The sequence below is a fragment of the Vidua chalybeata genome, chromosome 7, assembly GCF_026979565.1.
Source record: "Vidua chalybeata isolate OUT-0048 chromosome 7, bVidCha1 merged haplotype, whole genome shotgun sequence".
NCBI lineage: Eukaryota > Metazoa > Chordata > Aves > Passeriformes > Viduidae > Vidua > Vidua chalybeata.
In genome coordinates this window covers 9,199,041-9,211,049 of record NC_071536.1, presented here as the reverse complement: position 1 = coordinate 9,211,049, position 12,009 = coordinate 9,199,041, and the positions used below count along the sequence as shown (strand labels likewise).

General features: G+C 43.2%; 1 protein-coding gene across 1 annotated transcript in view; it reads left to right on the top strand.

Annotated features, from left to right (window-relative positions):
• The window catches only part of TMEFF2 (transmembrane protein with EGF like and two follistatin like domains 2), a 125,321-nt gene that overhangs the window by 65,976 nt on the left and 47,336 nt on the right, over nt 1-12,009 (top strand). The window contains exon 5 of the mRNA XM_053948470.1: nt 6,776-6,872. Within this exon, the coding sequence (XP_053804445.1) occupies nt 6,776-6,872 (97 nt within the window). The remainder of the gene's footprint in view (nt 1-6,775; nt 6,873-12,009) is intronic.

Below are 12,009 nucleotides of genomic sequence, written 5' to 3'. Positions count from 1 at the left end.
GCTGGTCATTGTACACCTTCATAAAGGTGCTGGCACCTAAATCTGCAGTGCTGGCAGCCCACAGACACCAGGCAAATGTCAAATTTTGTAGGGGGACCACACAATGGTGCAATAACCACAGCTGTTTCATGTCAGTGTTCAGAAAGCTTACAATAGGGTTTTATTCAATGAGCCATTCCTTTTGTAACACCATTAGAGTTATTTGCTAGGAGAAACTGGCCTCGACTAATCGCATTTAATTTTTTATCAAATGCGCTGTGGGAGCTGCAGGAATATGCATGAGACAGCAACAAGCAAGTGGTGTTTGTTTAGAATAAATACACTTTGAGTAAGAAATGAATCTGTTCCCTTCTGGCCACGGTTGTAGAAATGCAGACGAGTCCCTGCAGGGGTCTGTGGAGGGTCATGGCCTGGCTTCAGACACGGATGCTGCAGGAGCACCAGCTGAAAGGAGAGAGCTGCAGGCAGACAGGTGCAGAGGAGCAGCGCTGATCCTGGGAAACCATTCCCATCCCATCTACTTTCAGCCACAATAAGCAAGCTTTAGAGGGTGGGGATGCTGCCAGGGGAGACCCTCGAGCCCCCGGGCTCAGTGACAGCTGGAGAAGGCTCCCGAGATGTTGAGCTGGGCCAAGAGCTGCTCCAGGTGTTTGGGGAAGTGCCGCTGGGAAACTGAGTGGTGGGAAAAGGAAAGAAGAGCCAAGAGAATTAGAAGGCAAGACAAGAGGTAAAAAGTAAAGACAGAGCAGGAGTGCTTAGTAATAGTGTGGAAAAAATTTTTGTACTAGGTATTCCCCAAACTCAGGGCACTCCCAGGCAATTTTCTTGTACTAGGAGACTCCATATCCAGGGCAGAAGCACAGCCTTCACCCACAGAGTGTGAGTGAACCCAGCACAGGGCTGTGCACAAGGGTGAGCTGCTCCAGAAGTGCTGCTTTCCTGTCTGACATCAACTCAGCACTGGACTGAAAAATCATGAATCAGCCCTGCAAAAGTAGTTTTTAAAAATTATAAACATGAGTGTTCCCGGTGTTTGTTGTATTCATAAGCCTTTTCTCCACTGCTCTAAAGCTTAGGCATACCTTTCAAAGCAAATATATACATGGAAGCTGAGATCCTTATATGTTGAGATAAGCCACTGGTTATGATTTTTAAGGGAAAAAACCATAAGCTGAGAATCACAGTATAAATACAAGAGCTGAAAAACACTGCAAATTGAGTCTGACTGGCATCAAAGCAGTGCCGGGCTCTATCTACATGGTCTTTAGCAATAAGATAAGAGCACATTTTGTCAGCAATCTGAGCTATGGCTGAGTGCATCTAGTTCCTCCTCAAAAACCCTGCTCGGTATTTACATCACGCTGAAGTCATCCCATTAACCTTTTCCAGCACTTGGCTGAGAATGGCAAGGCAGAGGTGTCCAAGGATGGGCCCTGAGGCAGTATAAACCCTGAGAAAGGGGGTCTGATTTCCCAGGCAGCCAGTTCAGGTATGGCACAGCCCCGGTGCTGTTTAAATCACCTGCCATAGAGCAGAGACAGGGTTTCAAGGACTCACCTGTGGTGCTATGGAGGAACCATCAAAGGCACGTTGGTGTGATGGAGAATATTTCAGGTCTCCTTAAGAAGTTCTGTGTTGGGCCCTGAGCTGGGCACAGACACTGTTTTCCCCTGCAATAAGTAATTTCCCCAAAGTGTTTATGGGTGTGAGAGAGGGCAAATTTGTATTTATTGAGATGGAGCCAGCTGGCAGGAGTGAAGCAGAGCAAGGCACGTCAGAGTTTGAATTTATTACCAATACTGTAGGCCATTTTCCTTTCATTTTGACGGTAATGCCGTTCTGAGCCTCCGCCAGGCTTTGAGGGCAGAGCCATTGGCAAGTTGACCCCCTGCTTCACACCCTTCATTTTTCTCACTTTGCAGGTTTTGACTGAGCTAATGCTTTCAGGAAAAAAGGCTTATTGATTAGAGTGAAGTCGCTTGCAGCATCTGGGCTTTTATTGGTGCAGTTTGTGAGGTGTTGTTAGCTGTCTGGTAGTGCAGGTAGTGCTTGTTCTCACACATTTGTAAATTCTGCTCGCTTCTCTGCCCTCCTTGCTTAGACCTTTCTCACTTTATCCACTCACCTTCTCACCTGCCCAGAGCACTCCTGTTAGGACTGAAGTGTGTGGCAAGATCACCTCAGCTGATCTGAAGAGCATCCTCCTCCACTACATTTTAATTTGCACATTGTTTTTCATGACCATCAACTCTCATCTCCATGTGATCTTTGTAATTACCTAGATTTTATAGCTGAAAACAAGCATGTATCCTGTTAGGATGAGCTAGAGCAAGCCTTTTTTTGAAGTTTTTCTTTCAACAGTAGCAAAGATCTCCCACCATGAGGAGTCAAGTCAGAATCAGGGGTTGTGATAAGCACGTGTCTGATCACATCGATCAAAGGAAGACTACATCAGAGTAATCATAATTCATAATTCATTATAGTCATATTTTGTATCTTCAAGCACGTGGTGATGTTTTATATTGTTTCTTTGTTGTGTTCTCCAGTGTAGTTGAAATATATTGAACAAAGATTGTTATAATAGTTCTAAAAAGCTATGTGAAGACTGAGCTGAGGCTTTCTTGAGTTTGCCCTATTACCTTCAGAGGCAAAGAGAGGTTCAGAGATCTGTGTCTAGCCAGTGTTGCCACCTGCTTGTCTCTCTCTCTCGTGGCTCACCAGCTACTCTTCCCACACCCCTTTACTCCTTGCAGTATGGCCTGTGGGGCAAGGTACCTGCATGTCCCTTGTGGCACTTTGTGCACCAGATCAAGATGCTGTGCATACTCCTAACCGTGCTGCTGGAACTGCTCTTCTGGAAATAGAAAGGAATTCATTACCATCCTGCTTTGCCACTCATCACACACCTTGGGAAGACACTGAGCAGGGGTTATTCAGAGGCTTGAACACAGAGATTTTGATGTCTATGTTTTAAAACCTCTAAACCACTGATCCAGCTCCTAATAGAGCATGAGTCTGGGACACTGCGTTGGCAAAGTCCTAGCATGATATTTTGGGATTGTAGCTACAACCATTTTGTAGGTCTGTACCTACAGAAGACTTGATTCAAAGAGATTGAATGTAAGGAGAAATTAGAGATAGCTACAGTGGCAGTGGACATTTTTGGGGCTTTTAGTTTTCTCCTGATGTTACAGGAAATAAGCACAGGGTCAGACCAGTCTACTGATGATGCTTTCAGTCTGTTTTTTTTTTTCAGCTAGGGAGACAGAGAGAAATGCCTCAGAAATGGTTTCTTTCTTGTGGGACCTGCAAACAATACAAACATTCTTGAAATCACAGCTATCTCATCTGAGCACTGTGAGAATGCCAGAGAAGGACCAAATGATTAAAACAGGAGCTGTTGTGGTTACCACAGTCCATTGACTCTGTAAATTGTGTGTAGTGCCTTCACAGCTGAGAATTTATATTGCTTAGGAGATTGACATAGTCTCTGAAGTGACTTTCAGGTAATGTTAGTGACCTTCTAACCCTTGTTAGCACATTTCTTTGGACTCTCAAAGTTGATAATCTTGCTATTAAAATAGGAATTTGAGGCTTAACATTTCTCAGTTGTGTGAGTAATAAGTGGTGGGCTTCAGTGATTAGCCTCCCTGGAGCCCTGCTATGTTCCTGCAGGGCCTTGGTGTTAAAACCTCAGTAGCTGCTAATGTGAAGAGTACCTAACATGCATGAGAAGAAGACTCATTCTCTGTTTTAGAAGAGGAATCCAGAAAATAGATTATTTTTTGCTAACAAATTTTTCCAGTTGGGTTAGAAAAGAAGTGCAAATCAGCAAGTGCAGTGAGGAGAAAAAAAGAAAAAAATAGTCACCTTAGAAAATAAGCATCCACTAGTCCTCAAGCTAGAAAGCAGCAGGAAATATTGGGAAAATAACTCTTTGCAAGATGTCTTATTTATCAAAGCACTTATCTGCACAGCATGGAGAAAACAAGCCCTGTGTGTGTCAGTTCTGGGTGTGGGTGCATATGCCAGTGGGTATGTTTGTGTAGGGAGAGAAAACACACCTATAAGAAATGTAAAGAATAATGTTATCTGTGTTACAGACAACAGAAAGAGCATAAACAGGAGATGAAGAGATGTGTTTTTTAGTAAGGACTGCTGCACATTTGCACATTTAATGACAATGTGCACATTTACTATGGAAAGCTGGTCACAGGGCTTCTTCAGAAAAATATGAAGGAGTGACCTAGTATTTTCAAATGGAAATTCAGAACTGCAACATGCTGAAGAGAGGATGATCTCTAAACCAGCTACTTCTCTTCAACATGTTCAGTCTTTCAAATGCCTTTTTTAATGGTTTAAGTAGCTGTTTCACTTACTCTGTGATGTAGAGCCGTGTGAGGTCCCCGGCCAAGCGACACGTGCTGGGCAGTGATGAATAGAAACGTTACAGGGAGGAAGAGAGCAGGGCATATGTTTTAAATTAAAAGGAAATGCAAGGGAAGTGATTTGCAGAATAACAAAATAAAGAAATTAAAGCTCCATTCCATAAAGTATGTATTCTCACCCTCCTGAACTGGAGCAATTGTCATGTTTCTGATAGGTGAGGAATGCTTGGCTGTTGTAAGCCCATAGATGCCATAGCCACTTGTTACATGTCCTGCCTAGGATCTGAACCACTGGAAATCCCCTGCCACGATTGGTTGTCAGAGCTATCTCCTCAGTAAAAGAGATTTCTATATTTAAAATGTAAATGAAACATTGCAGGCCTGGATGCAGCTGCAAGGGAGGTGGGAGGATCTCATATGAGCCTCGTGATGCTGTGGGGCCAGAATCACACAGGCAGCACGTGCAGATGCTAATGGTGTGAGGATGGGGCACCTGGACTCCTTGACCACCCTTGTACATTGGCTTTTATAATATGTGAGCCTAGAGAGTTTCCCAGTCATTTAAGGAAACAGAAAAACCACAGCTCAGACCCTCCCTCTAAAGCCTGACAACACAGTAGAACAAAAATCCAGAGCGTGTCTTTCCTGGTTTCCCCTTTGGTTTTTTGTACATGAATTTTATGGATATAAAGGTGAGGAAATTTGTACAAATAGAGCAAAACTACCTTTTTTTTTTTTTTTTTTTCCTTATGGGATAATCAGATAATCAGAATGCTTTTCACAGGTGATTTTTTTTTCAGTTTAATATAGTCTAAATTCAAGCATGACTGATAGGAAATTAATGCAGCATAGTCCATACCTAAAAATACCAACACTTACTTTGACTATATTAAGGCTCAGGTAAAGGCATTTTAGATAAGTTATCTACCTTTGGTATTTCTGTGATTTCTATCACTGTAGTATCTAAGCTTATCACAATATTTTACTATATTTGTTTCCATATTCTCTGTTGGGAGGAAATGATATTATTCCTCTTATCACACAGCGGGAAGCATGGCAGAGGTTATATAACTTGTCCAAGATAGGGAAGCAAATTTGTTGGAAAAAGAGGCATTGGAGTCACCCTTGCTCTTCTAGGGGCAAAATCCCTTTCTCCTCAAACAGCTTTAAGAAAGCCTGGAATTCTCGTTGTTTTTTGAGTAAATAACAAAAGCAGCTTTTTCAAACTCAGAGCCCTCTGACACAGAAGCCTCTGGTAACAACCTGGATGTACATCAGGCAGATGTTTTGTCCAGTGAATGTCACTGGGGCTACCAACACGCTTCAGCACGTCCACCAGCTTTGGTGGGCTGCACCCAGGTGTGCAGAAGCCTGCACCACACTGCTGATTCCAAATGCAGGAGAGATGACGCTGCAGAGGCTGTTGGTGCAGATAACAACATCATTCTGAGCAGAGCTGATTGACGCCTAAAGTCTGCGTTGGTTTAATAACTCTGCAACTGGCAGGATATCTCTAGGTACAGTGTCTTGCTGGAGTGTGGCATCTTTCAGAAGATACCAAAGGGTGTTTATACACTTCAGTAGAAACATGGATAATGTTTCTTTTGGGTCTTTTAACAAATCTTCTTCTTGGTGCCTACCTTAGTGGTCTCTTTCTGTCTTTCAGTACTCAGCCATCAGTATTTTTTTGCAGTCCTCTTACACCCATATTTTTATTTTCCCTTTAGTCTCTTCTTGTTTTTGTCTTACGGGCCAGGTACAAACCTTACACAATTGCAGACATCAGCATTGACTCTCCCCTGGTTTCGGATTTAACCTATGCTGGAGATTGTCCTCTCCTCTGGACAGCACTAAATCTTCCCTGGCAGAGATAACTAGTCCTCGGGGCTCATAGCTGTGCTTCTGCACAGAAAAATGTTTTGCCTTTGGAGTGGACTAGATTGTGCCACACGGCAGGTAATTTCAAAACATTTTCGAGGAAAGCATCCCCTTGGGGCCATCTCAAGGCCTTCATGGGTAAAGGACACGAGGCAGCATGTGATGCTATCAATGCCCCTCCATTATTTTCCCAGGGAACAATGCAGTAAGGCTCAGTGGGGACATGACCTTCTGGGCTGCGGCTTGAAGGGGTCATTGATTAAGGGGAGAGGGAAAAGGAAGGGTTTTTCTCTGGTTTTCCTTTTAACTCTGTAATTGAGGGGATTTATCAGAGGCCAGCATGGAAATCTCTGTTTTGTTGGCCCGCTCAGGAACACTGTTGGCTGGCCATCAGCTTTGTGAGCAGCACATTAAGCTGATGCAATGAATAGATTTTTCTAGAGAGAGAGAAGTGCTTTGCTGCAGTGCTGTCTTTACTAATGTGTATTCTTCTGCTTTCCATCAAACAGTCAATGAAGGCTCAGGTGAAACCAGTCAAAAAGAGACATCGACCTGTGACATTTGCCAGTTTGGGGCAGAGTGCGATGAAGATGCAGAGGATGTTTGGTACAGTAATTTGCTCTACTCTTCTATTTTAATGAATGTTGTATTATTTAAAGGTGCTGTGGTTTGGAAAGCATTACAAATGTTAGATAATCTGTTTTCTGCACACAGAGATTCATCTCAAAGTGACTGAGGTAGTTATCACTGAAAAAATGTATAAAACACTCTGGTTTATAATTTTGGAACATGCACAATTCAGACCAAGTGTAGAAACACAGTTATCCATTTTGTTGCCATTATAACTTATGTTATTCCATCTGGGGTTTTACAGCTTCATACTTCAGTAAAAATAGAATTGGGAAAAATAATTGACCTAAAGCTTTTCCAGTTAAAAAGTATCATTAGTATTATCATCATGTTAATTCATGTGTGGCATTAGAAAGGCTGGGAAATCTGTCTCGCTCTTTCCTAGTTTGTTGGAGTTGAAAACCTTGCCCTCAGTTGCTTGAAAAAATGAGAGCACACACTTAGACATTTTCTCAATGGAAGTGGTTTTAATTTTTATTTTTTAAAAAGGGCTTCAAAATTATTCAGATTTTTTTTATTTTAAACCTTAATTACAAAAGCTGAAGGGAAAGAATTCTATTAACTCAGACATTTATTTTTCATTTTGCCTAGAATATATGCAAACTTACATTAAGCCAACTCTGAGCTAATAATTTCATTGTGATTTTTGGAACAGCCAATAGATCAAAAAGGCCACAATTCACAGAGCTGTATTTCTATCACTGCCCTAATGCCACGACTCCTGTTTCTCTCTAAGTAACTAAAACAGATTTATAGAGACAACAAAATAACCATGCAAATGTCAGAGCTGTTGTCTGGACGGTGCTTCTGGAGCTGTGGGCTAGTGGTAGCTAAAGAATGGATACACAAACTGGGCAGTGAGGTGTCAGTAAAACAGTGAGGCCAGAGCTCTAGTATGGAGAATCAGAATGGAGCAGAGAGGAGTCCATAAATGAATGGTGAACATGATGGCTGGGCCCAGTGTTGGGCAGCTGACCCCAATCTGTGCACCCTTGGTCAGGCATGAAATTAGGAACAGTTCTGCTGTTGAGTGAAGGAGCTCAGGAATATGGTCATGGTGATCCATTGCTGCTCGTTTTGGTTTTGTCTTGCCAGCCTCTTAGTAATCTCTGGTTCTAGTTCCTAAAAAAAACTTTGAGCAAAAAAACCACTGAGTCCTTGCTCTGACTTCAGTCACCAAAGGAAATTGTGGTGTTGAAAAACAGGAGCAAGGTGCATCATGGTTATAGGTTTCAGTAATGTAATGAAATTTGTGAGTAAGAAATTGCCTAATGTTGACTTTGCTTAAGAAAATTACCTCAGGTGTTATGATTTTCATTGTCTCCTTGACTGGTTGTCCTTGAGAGCTTTGGTGGCGCAGTTTAGAAACAAAACCATGGTGAAATTAATATATCAAAATTCACAGTCTAGTGCTCATGTTTTCATAATTAAGTGCGCTTCCAAATTGGAAGGCAGGAGAAGAGAGGGGCAAGGAATAAAATTAGCTACAAGATAACATTATTAATCATAAGCACTGAGTAGCAGTGTTTATTTTTTTTTTCCAGAAATAACTTGGTAAAACTGCTTGCTCCAACTTACCCCAGTGTTCCCACTGCAGCTTTTGCACAATCTAATTCCTCCCCTCTGAAACAACTTGGCTTTTACAGAGCAGCATAATGATGGCAGGCGCTGAGGTGCTCAGTCTTTATTGACAGGCACTCTTTCTGCAGGGGAAGCTGCTTCTGGGGGCAGGAAGCAGGGAAGGGCTGGCACTGGGAAGATGCTCCCAGACAAACTGTTAGGGGGCAGGAAAGCCAATTCCCATCCAAAAACCCAAGCCCCATGTAAAGCCTGTGAAAGGTCTGCTTTGAAGTAAGCAACTTCATATGCCATAACAAAGCTCTATTTTCCTGTCCTTGCCCCCTGGTTAGTCTTGGATAAGTATCTTCCTAAATAATGAGCCTTCTGGCTGTCAACTTTTCATTATTTTTATTTCTAGAATCAAAGTGGACTATGTATAGAGGTTGTAGAATCCCTCTCTCCAATATATGTTAGTTGAATTTTCATGTTTGGTACCAGAGGCACATATTGCCCCACTCCCCTTGCCAAGAAATGTCAATTTATTATTTGTTCACTATTTTTATGTGGATCAAGTACCAGATGTAAGCTGGGCTCCTTTAGCTCTCTCACCTGACTGATGAGGTTTGTAAAATCCAAACAGGGCCAGCAGTTCCTGATGGTCCTGGGACCTGCTATTACAGGATGTCAATCCCAGCACCAGCAGCAAATCCCTTTCAGTCAGGAGCAGTCTGAGGGTGCAGGGTCAGTGCCTGATCTACTCCAGGTGAGAGGAATGCAGGCTGGTAGCAGAGCCAGACTTCAGAGAGCTGGAGATGCAAGGCTGGCTGTTTGCCTACTATTTCCAGGGTGCCAGAGTAGATCAGAAAAGAGAGCACAGGTGTGATAGCAGATGTGGCTGGGCTGCTGATGATTTAAAGTGACAATTGACATTCTTCTGCATTGTCACAGTCTATATTTTGCAGACCGTTATCTCCAGTTTAACTCCTTTTTTTTTTTTTTTTTTTGGTTATTCATTGCCAGTTGTCACTCATCTAAATTGTGCTATTGTACTCTGTCACCATTATTTTTAATTCTTTTTATTTGCGTAAAACCAATCTGTTAATGGCTAGGCTCCTGGGATTCTAATGGGGGGGTTGGCATACAGAAGATTACTTGAAGGGGTAAGATTTGTGTGAACATTTTCTGGAAAGTACCGAGGAAAGGCAGGAAAGAAACCTCTGTAATAACAGGTTTTCCATGGCATGCAGAAGCACACATGTGTTATTATCCTATTCTGCAGTCAAGTATCACGAGAGTGAATGCAATTTGGCATTCCATTAGTGAATCTCTTTCTCTAAGTTAAAAACAAAGATTGTTCACTTGAAAGTCTTTAACATCTTGCTGCTTTAATATGTGAAAGCTTCTTGTCACTAAGAGGATTGTGTATTACTGGCATTATTCCCACCTTTAATGCATTTTGCACCAGTGGGCTTCATGAATATTTAAAGCAGGGCAGTGGCTACGCTCTTTAGCACGGAGTTGCAATCTATTGGTAAATCAGACATTTGGTGTTGCTTGCTTTGGGTTTTATTTCTGAGCTGGCTAAGGAATAATTGATTTTGTAAGACAGGGCTACTCAACGTAACACTCCGAGAGATACACTTAAAAGGAATTGAAGAATGAGGCGTAACGTTTTGAACCGTGGTGTATTGCTCAGATCTTCCAAAAAGCATCTATGAAACACTCACTGTACATAAATAGTGCTCACCAAATGGAGTGCCTGCTCTCTGCTGGAGTGGCTTAGTGTCAGTGCAGAACCACGTCAGAAACCTGGGTTCCAGCATTAATTTCCTTCTTATGGGCCACTGAGGAAATAAGAGCACTCCCTACACTGGGCAAGCCATGGTTTGGATATATACTGGGCAGCTGTTTCAGAGGTCCACCAATATGTCCAGAGTGGAAGGAGATAAACACTAAGAAAGATCCTTTGGTTGAGTTTCCAGTTGGAGAATGCTGACAATAGAGAGGAGAGGAGTATTTTCTTAAAACAAGATTAAAGCCTGCAAACCTCTGACTTGCAGAGTTAATCAAAATCAAAATGATGAATTGGGGTTAAATATGCATACTCTCCCTTTGCATTCCAATATCAGCAGGTCAGCCAGCAGCAGTGTGGAAGTGCCCACAGTGAGATGCAGGTTGCTAGCTGGAGGGCAGACACACAGCACTGTGCTCGGAGAGAGCTTCCCCTACAGCCTGGCAGTGTCCAAGGAGGTGAGGAGACCCCCTCCAGAGTGCTCCTCTGCCTGCTCCTTCCTCCCTCTGGAGGCTGCAGGTGGAGGAGAGAGGCAGCAGTTCCCTGGCAGGAGGTGCCCAACCCTGGAATGGGCCACTCAAGTGTTTGTACCAGTGATAAAAAGGTGCCTAAATGTCCCTGCTGCTTCCTGCAGCTTTATCCTACTCACCCCAGGGACTTCTCCTTGTCTGGGAGTGGAGTATCATGCTCTGCAATAGGCACTGTGCTCGTGGTAGGGAACTTCCTTCCCTCCTCATAAGCCTGGCCCACAATGGAGGAGCCTTTTCCATTCCTTGCAAGTGGACAAGGATCCCTCTGGGCAGGTTCAGCTCAGGAGATGCTGAAGCCATTCTTGAGGGTCACTGATGACCCTGAGCTGGGACTTGGAGGGAGGCATCCAGGCCTGGAGGAAGGAGCTGGGCTTGCTCACTGTGTGGGTCAGTGGGGAAGGAAGGAGGGCTGGTCCCAGGCATGCTGTGCCCCTGGGTGGCATTCCCAGGTGAGGCAGTGACACTGCAGCGTAATTACAGCAGGTCCCTGTGTCCTGTGCCTCTGTCCACACAGCTGGGACAATAAACTCCACTTACCCACAGCAGACAGGCCCGTACACTAAAGGTATTACAAAGATGAACTCTTTCAGTCACTTGTTTCATATTTTACTGCTAATCACTGGTACATTTAGTTTGGATAAATGCTCCTATAAGGCAAGCAAACAGTCAGAAGCACGTGAGGAGGGTGAAACCATATTCTCATGCAAATAAGTGGCTCTGTATACGGGAGATATCTGTGCAAATCATGCAGCTGCCATCTGCAGTGACCCCTGCAATCAATACTGCCCCAGCAATCAATATTTATCTTTATTATAGTATAGAAAGAAAACATAAAAGAAACTAATGATTTTGCCAGCTTCTCGATCCACACAGCAATTAGGTCAGTCAGCTTTGGGGCCCTTCCCCCTTCCATCAGTTGCTCTCAAGCAGAGCATTTGCAAACAAGATGCTGTACTGCTGTGAAGTACTAAAAGGTGGTTTGAAGTCTCACATACATTACACGGGTATTGGCTGCTTCATGTTCAGCAGTGTGTATAATAACTATGTGTGACCTACTTGTTCCAGATGCAGAAACAACGAGCTGCTTTAACATCTGCAATGTCCCAGGCATTATACAGTAGATAGATTGCTGGTTTCTGCTGCTTTTCGTTCTCTTCTAGTGAAAATACACATCTGTGTTCATGGCTGGGCATAATACTTACACATACGTGTTGGAGTTGTGCTCAAATTA